The 19686-nt window shown below is 31.7% G+C and overlaps 1 protein-coding gene across 1 annotated transcript; it reads right to left on the minus strand.

The window, feature by feature from the left end:
* Window positions 1-11839: 11839 nt before the first annotated feature.
* Window positions 11840-15205, minus strand: LOC134689674 (delta-like protein B). The gene is made up of 5 exons (XM_063549639.1): window positions 15076-15205; window positions 14357-14530; window positions 13733-13840; window positions 12684-12797; window positions 11840-11871 (listed from the first exon to the last, which is right to left on the minus strand). The coding sequence occupies exons 1-5, from the start codon at window positions 15203-15205 to the stop codon at window positions 11840-11842; spliced, it is 558 nt and encodes a 185-aa protein (XP_063405709.1).
* Window positions 15206-19686: the final 4481 nt, after the last annotated feature.

A 19686-nucleotide genomic window follows, 5' to 3' on the forward strand; every position in this document is an offset into this window, starting at 1 on the left:
AAAGAACTGTTTCATAATGTACTGAGGCAATATGCACGTTTGTTTTTTTTTGGGTATATTTGGTTTCCTATAGTGCCTGTGTGTTTGTACAGTTGTTAAGATGATAACACAATGTTGACCACTGTACCCCATTTGACAATTTTATCTATCTTGTTTGTTTGCTTTGTTCACATATCGTTGTCAATACCATGGAACTTAATGCAACGTTCATACAAGCTATAAAACCAGATTTACTTCACCATTTTCTGCATACGAATATGCCTGTACAAAGTCTAGAATATGACAGTCGTTATCCATTCGTTTGATGTGTTTTAGTTTTCAATTTTGTAGTTTACTTTTTACTTTCATCAGAGTTTTTGTTATTTAATGTTGGTTTGACATATTTTTCTAGTGATCACTTTTAAAACATATTAGCTTAATATTGAAATATAGCTAACTAACACCAGTCCTTATATTTTTTATTTCTATAACACGTTTAAAACTGTTATCTCAATTTGAATAGTAAGACACTAGCAACAATAACCATTCAAAATTTTAAAAAAGTAGCTACAAGAAAGAAATATTGAACCTTCCGAGACTAATTGCCAAAATGAATTTACGGACAGGAAGCATATTTCAACTGACGATAAATATACCTTGTTGATAAATATACCGTATCAACTAAACAACTACTACACATTGGTCTTGAAGTTTAAATCATAGGTAATGATGTTGTTTACGTGTTATAGAGATATAAAAATTGTCTTCGTATATTATCACTTTGATAGTTCAGTCAATGTTTGGTAATATTCATTTGATGTGACTCCATACATACGGAAACATATAAGTCTCGTTAGTAACAATAATCATTTCTTATTATTATTTTGTTTCGGTTTTCGTAGCCAAGGCCTTATTAATTACAGTGCCTGATAATTATTTTCATTTTTAGCCGTGGCGTTGTCAGTTTATTTGAGATTTATGAGTTTGACTGTTCCTTTGGTATCTTTCGTCCCTCTTTTCAAATAAAATCTGTTTTTTAAGGACCTCCTTTGTTAAACTAAACAGCATCTTTAAGAAAAGTCTTAATTTTTAAATATATGTTGATTGAATTTATAAGTTGTTTGAAAATATTCATTATCTCAATATTAAATATCAATTATATTATTATCTCTTTTTACTCAACTATGTAACCTTTTGTTTGTTGATAATTGGTTTTTTTTTTTTTTTGTTAATACGTACGATTTTTGAATATCACTGTAACAGAAGCTCTATCAACTCCAAAAGCATTCTCTGCCGCACACGTTAGGGTTCCTGATTCAAATGTTTTGAGTGCAAAAAGAGTAAGTACTTGTCCTCCTTGAATAAGTTGATGAGAAGGCAATATCGTGGACTCCTGTGCAAACTAAGATAAAAGTTTGATTTTGTCAATGGTCATATTCGTTACAATGTCATTACATACAAACATAATAAATGCAACAGTTGTATATCGCTAATCAAATACGTAACATTGTTACAAATTCTATTTTCAAATAGGTAAATAAATTCTGAATTTTCACGACAGTTTTAATAATTTCGCTTTCACAGACTGGTTTGTCGCGAAAACCTGTTTTGTTCGTTGAATTATTTTTAAGTTAATGGTAGTAAATCCTTCATGTTATACTTTTTGGAACTTTTGGATTATAGCTCTTCATCTTGTATATAAGCTTTGGATTTCAAATATTTTTGCCACGAGCATCATTGAAGAGACATGTATTGTCGAAATTCAATCTGGTGCAAGAAAATTGGTACCGTTAATTTTATTACGAAGGATCTAAACATGATATAAAAATGGATAATGTACAAGAAAATTTTGTATCAATGATATTAAATGCCAGTCCTGTGAGTCGACTACCTGGCTTTGACTACGAACCAGGTATAGTAAAACCGGCCAAAATAGCTCATTTACCAAATGTGTTAATAGGAATATTATGATGTTTGATACAAGAATAAAACAAATAAGGAAGACAAAAGGACTTATATATTTGAGATGAACACGGGAAACACAAACTTTAAAGTGTAAATATCCTACCTTATCGCTATTTGACGAAATTTTCATTTGATCTTACGGACTGATGCTTTCTTTTCTCGTCACAGTAGAGTGATATGAAACCATTTCGCTAGAAACTAAGGTCAAAAGTGCGGTTGTCAATGAAATTGACACTAAATAAACACTGTCGTCATAGGTTAAAAAGCTGAACTATATTATCACGGGTCATCTCATCTCGATTACTTTTCTCATTTTCGCCTCACTTGCTGAAGCGACAATATCAAACTCGTTGAGATGACCAACGATAGTCTATAATTATCTGTTCTCCATATGTTTGCAGTTCTTTAATGTGATACCTAACACTGCAGGAAGATATCACTTTAAAATCAGCTGAACGCTTTAATTACGTTATGTGTTAAGGGAACATTAAGCTTCTCAATGATCAAAATAAATGTTTGTCAAAATGCTATATAACCAGTGTAAATTTCCGATGAAATGGTTGGTTAAAATGTTTTGGAATTTTTATACTTTTGTCAAATGGTCATAGTAAATACTTTGTCAAAATTAAAGGAAATTATAAGAGCCAAATTAATTTTAGTGAAGGTGTTTGCTACCACCTTAACTGGAAAATTCAAAGGTATCTATAATCTCATATAGGGACTTCGAATTTGTAAACCTAATTTTGGTAGGTGCAATTGACAACAACAACAGCAGCATCTAACAAAACAAAACGATAACGTATAATGACAAGTTAACTTACCGTTTTATAAGACCATGTAAGTGATGGTTTGGGATGACCAGTTGCAAAACATGTAAAATTATGAGATTGTCCAATCATAACGAAGGCTGTCCTCGGGTGAATTAAAATTTTAGGCGTATCTAAAAACAATGATAAAACAAACAATATTTAGATCGATATCGATACTTAATATAATATGTTATATTATTAATGAAACTGCGATATTCAAACATTGTTATTTTGTTTTTCAAACAAAGAAACCAATACCAGATGTATTCAAAATGAATGTGAAAACCATTTGATTAGATAAGAACAACATAGTTGTTGATCATTTAATGAATTGGAAAACAAGAAAGCGCTACACATGAAATAAGGGAGATGAGGTATAATTGCAATGAGACAAAAGGCCCTTTATCGTCTTTAATTGCAATTTTTTAGTAACGACATAGATACACAAAGAGTATAAGAAACTGTATATTTAAGTTTACTGCTATCATGATGTGCAAGTACAACACAAAATCATATCTATCTATTGCCTTTATGTAATTAAAAAAGATTTATCTGTTTATAGCAAATATAAGGATATATGTTTTGAGATAAACTTGTTTGATAAAATACACAAATGCATGTCAGATTAACATATAAAAAGATATATTTTTTTTTATTTAAAGTCAAAATCATTGCACTGAATATCCAATGTCTAAATCACAAAAAAAACGATTTAGAGCCTCTGACGAAGGTTATAATTTTAATTAAGTACATTTACGTAGCAAGTGCTTGTAAAGATATAAAAAAAAAACAATCAACAAAAAAACGAAAAAGAGTAGTAGAAACTTGAAAACAATCTATAAAACATACACTTAGGAAATGACCTCTATTCAAAAATAACTTTATTAATCTTAAGTATCGGAAATTTAATGTAAAATTTGAAGTGCATGACTACCCAATACAAACAAAGCTAACATCATACATTGTCATAGCAAAACATACATACTTTAAAACCATAGACCGTATGGTGTATGACTATCTTTAGTTCATTCCTTAACATTTGGGATGGGAAAGTATAATTACATTACATGGAAACACTATAACAAATGAAACATAAAACAAATTCCGACAAATATGTCTAAATTATAGCAAACCATAAGTATACTTGATTACCATTGGTGTATATCAATAGTGCGATATTAATTTCTTAAATAGACTAATACCGTAGGTGACCTCAAGGAATATGTTAACTTGACTTGTTCCTACATCGTTCGTTGCAATACACGTGTACTGTCCTGCTGTTGTATTGGTAACATTCTGCACAACCATTAAGTTTCCAGAAGTATGCAACAGTTTCTGAAATATATGATATGCTAAAATTTTCTTTTGATTATCTATGCTTCACTAATTATATCTTTACTTCTTGATCATCAATATGCCGATTCCAATTGTACATAATTTTATCTCGTTTCGGTTATTCAAATTCATTTGTATATTTGTATGTTTATCATGCAGGTTGGGGACAGTTTACCTAAATTGCACCTGCAGACACATCTATTTCGGACGAACTTTTATCTATTTCTTACCAGTTTTAACCCATCATTTTTTTCTCTCAGAAAAATGCTTTTACAAAGACAAGTATAGCGGTTGTTTTTCACTTGTTCAATTGATAGATATTGTTCTTATTTTGTCAGTTTTTATGCACTGCCAATTTTTGAAATTATCATTTTTTTTCAAAATGAGAAATTACCAAAATGAATGTCATTTGATCCAATTATTTTAAGTGACACTTTGTCGTACTTTATCTCGGATGTTTTACCAACGCCTACTAATATAAGTGACCATGATGCGCCAATAATTTTTCTCGAGTGTCAAACAACTATTACACGTTCGTATAAAAGAGAAATTTGACAAAGTTAAGTTCTCTGAAAATATGGAGGACGTTGACTGGAATGCACTGCTTCCTGATAATAAAGATGTGGACGAACTATCTGGAATATTTCCTGAAACATTCTTAAATATCGCGAAGGAGTGCATTTACACTAAATTAGTCACTATACGTAGTTCTGATAAACCATGGTTTAATGGTGAACTAAAAAGAGAAATTCGAAAACGAGACCGTTTTAGAAAATACGTGCTCCCTTTACGTTCGTTCGTACCGTTCTTCAAAATCTAAAAAAGCTCTATTATGCAATAATAAACAGTTTCCAATTCCTATGACTATAATAACATATATAAAGACAATAAAATTATAGAAGTGGGAATAAAGAAAGTGTATGTGGACATAAATTAAGGAGGCTCGAGGGTATAAAAAATATAAAAAAAGAAGCATGCATTTTTGTTTAGGTACTTTTTTTCTGTTGAAATAATAATAATATTACCTTTTTTTCTCCTATTATTTCAACAGAAAAAAAAGTACCTGAACAAAAATGCATGCTTCTTTCGAAGTCAGATTGTGAGCTTAAATGAACAGTGACTCTATATTTTTTTATTAGGTATAGGATCAAGTTTATTCATAAAATAAACATTTTAGCGAAATCCTATATTAGAAAAAAAAATTATACAACGTGAGCCCCCTTCATTCAATATTTTTAAAATACTAGATACTAGTAATTTAACAGGACTGTCATTTTATTTAAATTACATACATCTATGTCGAAGCTTACACTTATAATGCTCTTCAAATTTGTACTAGTTTGGCTTTACAACTGTGTTCATCCGAGCGTCACTGATGAGTCTTATGTAGAAGAAACGCGCGTCTGGCGTACTTAATTATAATACTGGTACCTTTGATAACTACTTATACGCATCACTGTCTCCTTGTTTTAAAATTAGAGGCGGGTTTTTTTTCAACCTTTTTAAATTATTACAATAAGTCAGAAAGTGTATTTGAGTATATTTACATTGCCATGCTTCCACGTAACAGTTGGCGTAGGGAATCCTGTAACATTGCAGACCAGTTTTGCATCAGTGTAGTAGTCAACCTTTACTGTAGATAGTGCGTGAATGACTGGACCCGAGTGAAGTATACCTGGTTTGGCTGTAACAAAATTACACAATACTAAGCTTATCTATTTTGTGTCGTCAATTCATTTACAAACATCTTACGTAACTAAAATTCAAAGTGGTTGATATGGAATGGTGGTAATCCGTAGTTTAATCAGGAGTTATAGAAATGTTTCCTTAAAATAGGGAGGAAAGTTCGTAATTATAAATTACAGTTGTTGTTCATTCGTATTATATATATGAGTAAAACAATTTCTGTCAAAACATGACTCCTAATGGAGCTGTTTCTAATGAAATCCTCCTTCTATATGAAAATTGTCATGTCAAGGTTAATATTTGGATTATAAATCATATGCCACTGAAGACAGAAAGCCTTTCTAAATGCAGGTTTAAATATTTCCAACAATTATTGAGTCTGCATGTGACATGATTCAAGGCTATGTTTCCGTCAATTTTTAACAAACCTTCTTATAAAGCATGTAAAGAGACAGTCTAAAATATTTGATATCAGTCCGATCGGGCTACCATATGCGTCTTTTTATTACTTATTCTCGTCCTACACCATTTTCTACATATGAAAATGTCTGTACCAATTCAGCAATATGACAGTTTTTGTTGATTCGTTTAATGTGTTTTAGTTTTTGATATATCATTTGATAAGGGACTTTAAGTGTAAATTTCAGTATTTTTTTGTTTTTACGTTCGACTATCTCCGTAATAGTTGCAACTGGGCGAAGAGCAAGCAACAATGCACCAGTGATGACGGCTGTTTCTTTACACGTGGTTGATTTATACCTTTTTCGTCGACGTTGATACCGCACCCCCCGTAATTTAATATTGGAATATGGCATACAATAAAATTAAATGTGAGCATGTTTGGCAGAGAAATTTTATACATTTACATGAACACAATCAAAGATAATAAAAAGTATTCAAATATGTCAGATGCATTTTCGATCACCTCTACTTTGTTTGTTATAATAGTATTTATTGCCATAGTTATAATATTAGCTTTTGATTAAATTATTAGAAAGTATTACCTTTTACTATCAAACGTATAACTTGAACATCCGTTCCAATTTCATTCCTTGCAGTACATATAAACATTCCACTATCGGTTATGGTAACATTTTCAAAAACTAAAAAATCTAATAACTGTCTCGCATTAGAGGGCAAAGTTGTTTTCTTGAAGAAAAAAAAGAAAATATATCGATATGAATTTACCGTCTACTGTTAGAGAACTCTCAATAGTATTAGTGGTATTGTCTTAGATAAGTAAATTGTCTATTGACGACTAATACGGAAATTTGTGAAATAAGAATAATACATAAACAATTGATTTATTTTACTTCCACATAATATTATAAATCCTGCTAAATGAGCTCATGGTAAAACATCTGATTTTCACAGTAAAAACTTTGACTCAATTTAGTTCAGATTTCCAAAGGTTATCAAGTTATGTTTTATTATAATAAAAATGCTAAGTAACGACCATTACTATTGCTTCAATAAATAGAATATATAAATTAACAACTTTAGACATTGTAGATCAGCATGATTATGATACATTTTCTTCATTTTATCATTATAAATCTTGTCTGTTTTGATACACTATTCATATTTTGCGTTATTAGTCATATAATAATAAAGTGAACTCATAATAGGTTGCGTACATTTATTAATGCAAATTGTATAATTGTTGGGGGATGGTGAATAACGAATGCTTTATTTTTTTTATAATTTAAACCAGCAATTGCATTTAATTTATTAAATGTCAAAATCATTCAATCGCATAGTGGAATTACCTATGTTTCAATTCTTATAAATTCAATTAATATTTTTTGGACTAGTTTAAATCTCTGTCTATTTCTGAAATTTATTCATACATACTTGATTGCCAATGAGACAAATATCCACAAAAAACAAAAATGACACAAACATTAAAAACTATAGGTCAGCGTACGGCCTTCAACAATGAGCAAAGCCCATACCGCATAGTCAGCTATAAAAGGCCCCGATAAGACAATGTAAAACAATTCAAACGAGAAAACTAACGGCCTCATTTATGTAAAAAAATGAACGAAAAACAAATATGTAACACATAGACAAACGACAACCACTGAATTACAGGCTCCTGACTTGGGACAGACACATACATAAATAATGTGGCGAGGTTAAACATGTTAGCGGGATCCAAACCCTTCCCCTAACCTGGGACAGTGGTATAACAGAACAACATAAGAACGAACTATAAAAATCAGTTGAAAAAGGCTTAACTCATCAGATAGACAAAAAATACAAGTAGACGTGACAGGGTACTTATACATCCCGACACTAAAAGACACAATGAATAGATCTGAGAGTACTCGCATTTATCTGACAGCTAGTCCAAAGCCACTAACAACTAATAGAAAATTATGCCTCTAAGACTTAACACTCAATCCGTACACATCCAACATACAATGGATTTAGTGTAAAGACGTCATAAACAGCCAGAGTAGAACATGACCGTGTGCAATGCCAAGTAACAGGTATTACTCAATGTATTTCACTTGACTGGGCGGAGTTTAACCGGTTCGCTCATAATAAACCAGTCCATCTATGGATAGGTGTTTTAGAATAAGCTCATCAATGAAGTGTCCAGTACTTCTTTTGTAAATTCCTTTGATGACACTGATAGGTGATTAGAAATCAGTTATAATTATAACGGCAATCATCCTTATCACACACATCTGCAAATAGACTGTCCTTATGCAAATTAAAACGTAAGCTCCGCCCGATCAGTTGAAATAGCATTGGTAATATCGACAGATTATATATCCATGAAAATGTATATATATATATAACATAACATTGCCTAAGTAAATTTTAAAATTGTTTGTATGCACATTGAAGGACAAATTTATGTGACGTATAAAAGTCAGACACTCAAATCAATGAATGCGTTCGTAGATAGTAGATGTTTTTGTGTGCTGTTAAATTGATTCTTAAAGAATTGTCAAACGATGATGAGTGATGTACCCATATTTTGACTATTTTATTTATTGTGTCTGTTTATTTAACGAATCAATGTAAATATAACGGAATTTGATGATACTGTCATTAAAGTGAGAGGGTTAGCGCTATAGAACCAGGTTTAATCTACCATTTTCAACATTTGAAAATGCATGTACCAAGTCAGGAATATGACAGTCCTTGTCAATTCGTTTTTGATGCGTTTTGTTATTTTATTTTGCCATGCGATTATGGACTGTCCGAATTGATTTTCCTCTATGTTCAGTATTTTTGTGATTTTACTTTTTATATGCCATACGTACGGTCATAGACTGCCATTTGATGATTGGAAGAGGAATTCCTTCCGCAAAACATGGAATACGGCTATTGCTCGATCCTTCATCGACTGTCATTTTGTCTTTGAGAATTATTTGTGGAGCTACCTTGATCGTTGGTTCTATATTTCAAAGTAAGCACAACACAAAAACTCATTTGTAATAAAATTTAGCTTACTCTTTTGTCAATATTTGTTTTAACATAAGGTTTTACCTGATATATATGGCTGCACCACCATGGTTTATATTACATATGCATAATCGTTTTACAATCCTATAATAGTATTTGGTCGTTAGAGATGCAGTTAAAACATTTAGTTCTGAAATATCTACGTTATTGAATAAGGTCAAAAGATCATAATATATACAGAAGCCTTTTGTGTTTCTTTTGTACATATGACGTGACCATTTTCTTTTAATATCCCGGCAATGTGTTATTATTCTATGCTAATTTGTGTGTCCTTGTCTATTATTTTGCTAATGTGTTTTGTCTAAATTCCTTTTGCGTTTCCTTAATACACATGAATTTTCCACCTTTACTATGCATCCCGTCATTGTTATATTCTTCAATTGTAAAAAAGAAATATATTCTTGTCTTTCATGTTTGCTAATGTGCTTTGTCTTTATGCCGTTTTGTGATTCATTGCTTCACATTTGTTTGTATTTATAGTGATTAAGATAATAACTCAATAGTGACTGCTGTACCACTATTTTGAATGTTTTACTTATTATGTCTGTTCGTTTTGTTCAAACATAGTTTTCAATATACTGTGGATTCATTTATTTTCGTGGGTATCAAGTTTCGAGGAAAGAGAAAAAAAAGACGTTTCGTGGTATACGAAAATTCGTGGATCGCTGATCACAACAACAAAAATAGATACGTAGTTCGTGGATTTATTTTTGATTGAGGAGATCATATTACATGTACCTCCTTGGTTTGATCAATAATAAAACAAAACAAAAAAGAAGGAATTCATTGAAAAAGTTTTGAACTGTCAAAATCCTCGCTTGGTCATTCTAGGTTAAAGTGTTCATTGATAACCTCGATTACAATAATGGACAGAGACAACTTATTATTTGTCTGTTTTACAATTTATAAATTCTTGTCTTAATTTTATTTAGCACATACTTACAACTTCTCGTCCAATCGAATTGCTTGAATTTGCATTCTAATTTTTATAGTACATACTTTGTCCGTGTACTAAGTAACTACGCATGAATGACCACAAGGGTAAGATTTCATTGTATCGTATTCAAGATATTAGAACAAAAATTGCTACTGGCTATTTTGAAATAAATTCTGTGGTCCAAATATAACAAAATAGTTTGTTATTAGTTTTCGAACAGATTTTTAACATCCTACAAATTATTTTTTTCTTATCTAAAAACAATTTTGACAATTAAAAGTATTTTTTATTAAAATAAAGAGTAGCAATTATGGTTCTTTATACATTGATTAAAGTACAAATCAATCTAAAATGTGTAACCCTTTATCTTCCATGCAATTACTTTGTACACAAAAAGAGTCAACCATGAATCTTTTGAAGGGAAATTATTAATAAAGCAATTTGACATAATTCGTCATAAATTGGTCGATCATTGCTTTCCTAATGTCCAGTGACAAAAATTTCATGCATGTAAACTATCCACTAGACTACCTATGGGTACATACCAGGGGCAGATCCAGGCGTTTTCTAAAGGTATTTCAACCAAAGATATGGGAGGGGATCAAACTATTTGTACTCATTCAAAAGCATATTTAATATAGTTTTAATTTTAAGTGGAATTGAAAAATATTTTCAAGAATGTAAAGTTCACTGCAATTTAAGAATTGTCTGCTTTTGGTCAATTTATTTAGTCATCATACCATAAATAAGTACATGTATAGTAAAACACCGCTTTAAATCAATAAACATATTTACATCAGCAACTTCCTTCTTTTCATTCTAAGGTCAAGGGCCTTTTGAAATCCCATTTTTACAATGATGTTATAGTGAGTAGATTTACAAAACTACGTAAATGAGCTACATCTAGTCAGCCAAAACATGTCAATACACTAATTACAGGATTACTCAAGTTGTAAATATGTGCTTAATTGGATAATGTATAGAAAGGTATATAATATGAAACTAAGAGCTCGGGGCCAAGCCCTCGCTCTAAGTTTCATATTATATACCTTTCTATACATTAACCAAGACAAGGCATTCAAAACTTTATCATTGAAAGCTCATATCCCTAATCACAATATAATGAAAAGTGATATAAGTATAAGGTATGAAAAAATGTTCCTGTCATAAACAATATCACCTACGGGCAATATCCTCATACTTAGTCCTATTGATTTTAAATAACTGGTAAGCCAAACTATGACACGGTAATTAACAACTTGCAGTTATTTTCCATGAACAGTTTTAATCAATTTTGAAAAAAAAATTATAATTGATACTCGAATATATTTAATATAGATTTAGTGAAAATACAATGAAAAAAACACGAGTGATGTTACAATGTTTATCACTAGTCAACACTATACTAGGGCTTCATAACAGAACCGGAAATAAACATCCGACTCAATACACATTTCTCGGGATTATTCTTCGTTGCATTGTTTAAAATTCGTGGTTCGCTGTGACCCAAGAAACCCATGACAATTGGTTTACCACGAATAAAATGAATCCGCAGTAATAGAATTTGATAATTTTATAATAAAAGATTAGCTACTAATAAAACAAGATTTAATCCGACGTTTTTTTCTACGTAAGAAAATGCTTGTTATTGAACTGTTGGTTTTAATTTTTGTTTATCTATTAAAAAAAAGTTAATTTTCAATTTCAAATAACATGGAGAGCTGTAACAAATCACTATAACTTATAAACTGTAAGATTATTTCATCAAATTTATAACACATTAAGGTCAACCTTAATAGCTTTTTTGTATGGACAAGATGTATCTAACATCAATGCAATCATACAAATAAACATGTCAACAGGTTACTATTCGCCTTACAAACCTTGTGCACAAAATTTCCCTGAATATCCGCGAAGACAGATACAAAAAGGGTTTCCATTTGGTTCTTCTTTACATATGCCACCATTTAAACAGGTTACATTGTGACATTGGCTGATATCTGGAATTAAAAATCCTTTTAAATCCAAAGTTCGCCTTTTCTGCAAATGTTTGTCATTTTGTCACAGACGTCGCCGTACTGACTTAAGTATACAAATTTAGACATGTGTGTCACATGTTAACACTTTTTTTATCATGGTCATGACCACAATCATGTGAAAGTATGATATTGTTAAATTTTTCAAAAATAAATAAGATTTTATAAGACTTTTACAAAAAGTTTATTATTATACATGTAAAAGATTTATAAAAATAAAGAGTGGGGTCCATGGGCACATTTTTAAGGCATTCAAATCGATAAAAGTCAGAGGATTTCGAAAATCTGACAAAAATTTGAAACATGACACGCAAACATCCTTAACTTCGATGTCATAGCACATGACGTATCTGATTTGTAAAAGGGGTACATAACAACCTAAGGGATTATCGTTTTAAATTCAATACTGTAAAACAACACAACATAAATATCGATGTAAGTAACAACACATACCATACTGGCAATTGATACCAAAGTTATTGTCTCGACAGGTACATGTGTGTCCCTTTACTCCATCAGTACACGTTCCTCCATGTTTACAGGGATTATTGGAACATTTCACTATATCTACAAAAAATTGAATTAAAACACTTACGGCATCAAATGTAAAGCTACGAATAAATTGATAAAACCATAAATCGTCGGAGCACCTGAGATCATCCACAGTCAGTACTTGATTGATTTGAATATAATTTCAATTGCATTTACCTTTTTCGTATATGGGGGTCGATTTCAACAATCAACCATGAAAACATTACTAAAAGTATCCCATGTTGAGTAGTGCATTCTTTATAAAAGAAAACTAATGTACTGCTTTTGTTGGCAGTTGGCTCGTTTAAGTGATTTGAAAACAGTTGTGTATAAGCTAGCTTTTTTGTATTTTCAACTGTAATAACTTGTTGGGTTTTTGTTTGGGTGGATGGGGGAAATGCATATGGTGTATGTCAGCTGATCGATTTGTCATCAATTGTTTAAGCTGTTCCAGTCATACTCTCACGGCATATGCATATTATTGCTGAGTTCACCTTTACTGCAAATGTGTGTCCTTTTTACAGACGTCGTACGGACTTAAGAATACAAATTTTGACATTTGTGTCCCATATTACCCCTGTGGACATAAGTCATCAGTTATGACTAATTTTCGAAACAGAACTTTGATTGATTGAGTGGTTGGTGTTTGATATACGCCTCATGAGCACAAAAGAGGCTATACCGCGGCGAGAGCTTATTGGAATATTTTTACAATTTACAATATATTTCTAAAAATAGACCAAAGGTCCTTCAATAAACAAAAAATCAAGTTGTCACAATTAGTCTATGAGTTTGACTGTCCCTCTGGTATATTTAGCCCCAACTTAGTCTATTGTGGTCAAGTTCGATATCAGAGAACATGACGTATCTGATTTGTAAATGGGATTAAGATCGCTAGAACTGGGTTTTTTTTAAGCAGTCGCACGTTTTAATTAGATACTATTAATGTCGATGTAAGTAACAACACATACCATACTGGCAATTGATACCAAAGTTATTGTCTCGACAGGTACATGTGTGTCCCTTTACTCCGTCAGTACACGTTCCTCCATTTTTACAGGGATTATTGGAACATAAAACTAAAAAAAAATCATTGGAACACATACCATCAAATGTAAAACTTTGAATCATTTCATAATATTATTAAACGTACATCAAACGTACATGTATTAAATACATCAAATAACATAATAACAAAGCTATTCTGATTTCTTTGTTTGTTTTGTTCACGCATCGTTGTCAATATAACGGAATTTTATGCGAATGTCATACAAGTGAGGAATCAAGCTAGCTATAAAACCCTGTTCAATCCACCATTTTCTACATAAGAAAATGCATGTACTAAGTCGGGACCATGGCAATTGTTATCTATTCGTTTGATGTGTCGAACGTCTCATTTTTCCATTTGATTAGCGACTTTCTGTTTTGTATTTCATCGGAGATCTGTATTTTTGTTATTTAAATTTTTTCATAGTTGTTTGAAAAAAAGATTGAAAACCTAACAACGTGAGAAATGTGTTAATCAATAAGAGTATTTCTGGTAATGAATTATGATTTCGATCAAACGTACATGGATCTTGATTATGTATACCAACCGTCACATCTGGGGATTGTATCATTCCACTGACCGGACGGCAGACATGTTAAATATCTGTTTCCAATTAATTTGTATCCTAATTTACAGGAAAGTATTACAGATTCTCCGTATTGGTATCTGTGTTTTCTGTCTAATGTTTCCAAATTACCAAGCAAAGCAGGACATACTGCACCTTTTAAGAAATTTGTCAATTAAAACTAACAAAAATGCAAAACTCCGTCATCAAATTGAAATATTAATAGCTCAACTATATAAAACGAATCGCTAACAATTATTGTCCTATTCTTGACTTGGCACATGAATTTTCTTATGTACAAAAGCGGAGGATTTAACCTGTCTCAGACTCTCTCTTTCTTTACTATCATATAGAAGTTCAAAATGAAAGACAATACGTGAATTAGAGTTAGTAATATTTGTGAGGGATATGTATAAGAAATATAATGTGAATCAATTGTTCAACTTGAATATGAACATATTTCAATTTCGAAACAGAATCTGCGCCTCCTCCTTTCTTTTAATTCTAGGTTGGAAATTCCCATGTTTTCTTTTTTAAATAGTGTGAACTCCACCATCCAACACACCAAACATCGTTATTCCAAGCTCACCGAATCATATTTGTTCGGATCAAATGACCTAAAAATCAAAATGACAGGGGGTTGGTTTAAAAGGCACTATGTTGCCTTATACAAGACTTAAATATTTTAATGTTTGACCTACCTCCACATACAGGTATATTACATCTGTTCCATCCTCTCGTCTCGTTTACATAACACCACGGACCACCAGCGTTGTCATTATCATTTTCGGGAGTTCTACAGTAGTTTGAAGTTTCGGTCTGATACGACATAGCTCTACTCCAACTTAGACAAGTCTCTCCATATATGGATGTGCTGATAGTTCCGTTATAATTAAGGTCATTTCTTGAATCTCTGCAATCTATCAATGTTGTTCAATTTACAATGTAACGATTTGTACTGTCCCTTTAGAAAACTGTGACGAACACTTTTCAAAATTATGAAGATCACTTATATAAATATATAATTAAATACCTTCCCACTTCAAACATAAGTCAATCCCTTATATCTATAAAACATCTATTTGGAAAACACTTTTCATCTAAGTTCCAATTTGTTCATTGGTACCACTACATGTATCAAAGAGGAGCGAATAACCCTCAAGAAAACCTTCAAATGTATAGATCGAAAATAAACTGACAGTGCTATGGCTAAAATTGATATAGACAAACAGACAAATAATTATTATAGTACACAAGACACAACATAGAAAACTCATCACTAAGCAACACGAACCCCATCAAAACTGAAGGAAAATTTTGGTGCTCCGGAAGGGAACGTTGACCCTGCTCAACATGTTGTACCCGTGGTATTGGTCATGGTATTACAAACCCGGTAAGTAGTCTTGTTTTACCTCCTATACATTTTAGGAATATGATTGGTCAGCTTGGAGACTGTGTATGTTTCAGATTAGGTTAGTAGGGAGACGGGACTTATTTCATACACGATCAGTAGTGGTGGTACGTCCCTTTTTATTGCATATTAGGTTTGAAAGGAAGGCGGGGCTAATTTCATACACGGTTAGTGCTGGCATGAAAATACGGATTTTTTGTGTAATTTAAATTTGCTGTTATAAAATATTAGAAAACATTATAAGTTAAGGAATATATCTCCCTCATGCAAAGCTCTGATTCCTTTCACGGATTTGGCTATACTTTTTGGACCTTTTGGATTATAGCTCTTCATCTTTTATATAAGCTTTGGATTTCAAATATTTTGGCCACGAGCATCACTGAAGAGACATGTATTGTCAAAATGCGCACCTGGTGCAAGAAAATTGTTACCATTAATTTTATTAGTGGTGGTGTAACGTTCCTTTATAAAAACAAAACGGTACTGAGAAAAAAATCTTAAAGGTTTTCAAGAAATTGAAGATTAAGATTGAAATAAATTCATAAAACACATTTAACCCTAAAAAGTTGTAATTGTAGGATCAATGGAAATAGTTTCTTAATACTACCAGTATTGAAGACTTGATAGTTTTGATAGGTCATTAGTCAAAATTTCGCACGTTAAAATAGTCGGTAAGATAAACTCTTAACATAGTGTGCCAGTGACGTAATACGGTATATATGGGGTCATTACATTTTATATGGGGATTCGATGATGTAAATGATAATATTCGGAAGGTACATAAGTGGAAAAGGAACAATTGATATTCGTCTGATTGCACCTTAGATACTTCCTCATTTATAAAGGATCCAACTTCGAAACATGTTGCTGAAGGGCTAATCATCGTCAGCTTAATTCTATAAACTGGAAACATACTATTAAATAGCTTACCGGTTAAGTCGTAGTTATGCAAGGCAATAAGAACTAAAGGGTCCAAGGAGGATGTGTCGTTCACCTAATATCATTTTTTATATATAATTCATTCATGAAATAATGCAACAGTTATGCATTTTATACTCTTAGTTTTAATTTCAAAAATATAATCCACAAACTGCATTTATCCCCTATGTTCCATTTCTAGTCATAAATCAATGTTTGTTGGCAGGACCATCATACACATGTTTTAACTAAATATCCTAATGATGATTGTTGGCATTTTTAGTTAAATTTGTCTCAGTTGTTACAGGAGAAGACTTTTGTTAAATTCGATTTAAAGAACAATAACTCCTTATAAGGTCAATTGACCAGTTTATTGACTTATTTGTAGATCCTACTTTGCTGAACATTATTGCTGTTTACACTTTATCTCTATATATAAAAATATTCAAGAAAATCACCCAAACTGCAAAATTTTCTAAAAATTACAAATTTAGTGGAAGAAACCAAGCAACGGCATATCTGAGTCGTCTGAAAATTTCAGGAAAGATACTCCGATGATGATTGTAACCAAGTTTGGTTAAATTTGGCCCATTAGTTTTTCGAGGAGAAAATATAGTAATTGACGGCGGACGACGGACGATGACGACAGACGACGGACGACGACAACAGACGACGGACAATGGACGCCAAGTGATGAGAAAGCACACTGTATTTCATTAGATCAGATATGCTTAAAAGGTGCAAAAGAATATGTTGATACTCTGTCCGAAAGGACTCAAAGCTATTGGGTCAATGATACAAACTATGGACACTTGGATAACAGTTATCTCAAAAAAAAAGTGTATTGTCTTTCAATCAGATATCATATTTTTGCTAACTAGTTGAAAGATCTTCGTTCTCTTTTCTGTGAGTTTTTGTACGATGTTCGGCATTTTTTTTTAATCCATGTAGTGCCATTAAAATAAGTTTCCCACTAACCCATGGCTTATATCTCTGAAACAAGCACACAGACCCTTATTTGATTCTACGTATATGCAATTATTTCATGATAAGCAGTGCATTTTAAAAGTTTTGAGGCCTGGCATTCACAAGATATAAAAAGGTTAAATTAATTTTGTGTTCCTAAAAGACTTAAACGATTGTGAAGGACCTTTCTTTTTTTCATTTCTGCAGAAGGTATAAAAAAATAAACTAATTTGTGCTAAATCTTCGATATGCTGCCTCTCAGGCAACAGCTGTATTAAATTGATTGTCCTCGATTGGTCGTTATAGTAGAAAAAACAATAGATATCTACTAAAAAATCGCTGATTGAGTTACAGGGTGTAACTGAGAGCACAGTATCAAATGAAATACAAGTGTTTGTTTATTTTTACAACAACAGCAGTTATCTCAGGCATATATTACCTTAGCTGTATTTGGCACAACGTTTTGTAATTTTTGGATTTTCAATGCTCTTCAACTTTGTACTTGTTTGGCTTTATAAATATTTTGATATGAGCGTCACTGATGAGTTTTATGTAGACGAAACGCGCGTCTAGCGTAGTAAATTATAATCCTGGTACCTTTGATAACTATTTACTATACAAAATACCTATCTAAAAAACAATCTATATGAGGAACATAATATGCACTACAAAATTGTATATATCGAGAGGGTTCCTTGACTAAGGTGTAAACATCGGTAAATGCGATCGCGATCAATAACTGGATATTCGCAAGTTAAATGTTTCGAAATATGTAAATAGTCATATTATGATAAACATGAAACACTTACCACAAATTAAAATGTTACACATTTCAAATTTAGAGTTGTCGCCAGTGTAACACCAAGGTAATCTAAAAGAATCTGGCCTTGGATTTCTGCAGTAGTTATGGTCAGGGTAATAGTATGTATAATTAGAATGATATAACTTCCAGTTTTTGCAGGATTTTCCGTAGACTGATACATTGACTGTTCCATTATATGTCATACCTTTATCATATTCATTATAGCAGGTAACGTCTACAAATATTTGTTTATATATAAACATGATCATCTATAACTGCTTTGGGAGGAGTGTAGTGTAATTAGTTAGTGTATCGAGGGTGCAATCACCGCTTCATACCAACTCCAAAATTGTAGGGTGACTATGATAATAATTGACACCGTAATATGCTCCGATTAATGGGTAAGTATGTCTCATGCGGAACTCATGCGGATTGAGTAATTGTACTCTACCGTGTTCCATGTAATATCACGTATCGCTTCACTTTATACCAAGCAATTACACTTTGGCACAGTCAATCGCGTTTTAGTTTCTTCATCGCGTAAGAGTCCTACACATTTATTTACAAGTATCAACAACCCAGAAACCGAAATGAAACAACTGATGACTCCATGTTGACAGCAGTGTGTACCTTACCAAAATTTAATTGCAATATATTTTTTTATTTCAGTCATATATACATGTAATACATAAGATATACCTGTATTCCTTCATTAGAACTTGGTTCTGTACTGTTATACATTACAGTTTATGACTAAACTCCTTCTAAATTGCATTTAATTGATAAATTCAACAAAATTTTATTGCGTTATCTTTCTGATATTTTTTATCGTTATATAATTAAGAATGTTCTAACTATACTATCAACCATTACCCAAAGGAACCAACTTTAAGTACATCAAACAATAATAACTGTCCTTTCCTATATTAAGATATTTCGGTTTTATTCCATACTAAGATTTACCACAAAAGAGCCTCTTTTTCGTTCTCAATCGTTGATTTTACCTTTTATGGATGGTGATGTACCTTTGGCACCATCTTATGGCGTTTATATTTCACAACTCGATCGCTTTGTCCGTGTCTGTTGTGATTTTTTTTAATTTTAAAAACGTAATCTATGTATAATTGGTAAATTATTAAGCCAGGGATTTCGTTACCACAAATTACTTAAAACCTTAACTTAATTTTTCTAGCTATAAATATTTGGTTTTGAAGT

This window comes from Mytilus trossulus, chromosome 11 (assembly GCF_036588685.1).
Source record: "Mytilus trossulus isolate FHL-02 chromosome 11, PNRI_Mtr1.1.1.hap1, whole genome shotgun sequence".
NCBI classification, from domain to species: Eukaryota; Metazoa; Mollusca; class Bivalvia; order Mytilida; family Mytilidae; genus Mytilus; species Mytilus trossulus.

Coding starts and splice junctions, on each gene's coding strand:
- LOC134689674 (XM_063549639.1), bottom strand. CDS start 15,205: ATGTCGTATCAGACCGAAACTTCAAACTACTGTAGAACTCCCGAAAAT. Junction 14,531..15,075: donor TAATATACCTGTATGTGGAG/GTAGGTCAAACA, acceptor ATTTCTTAAAAG/GTGCAGTATGTCCTGCTTTG. Junction 12,798..13,732: donor TGGTATCAATTGCCAGTATG/GTATGTGTTGTT, acceptor AATTTTTTGTAG/ATATAGTGAAATGTTCCAAT.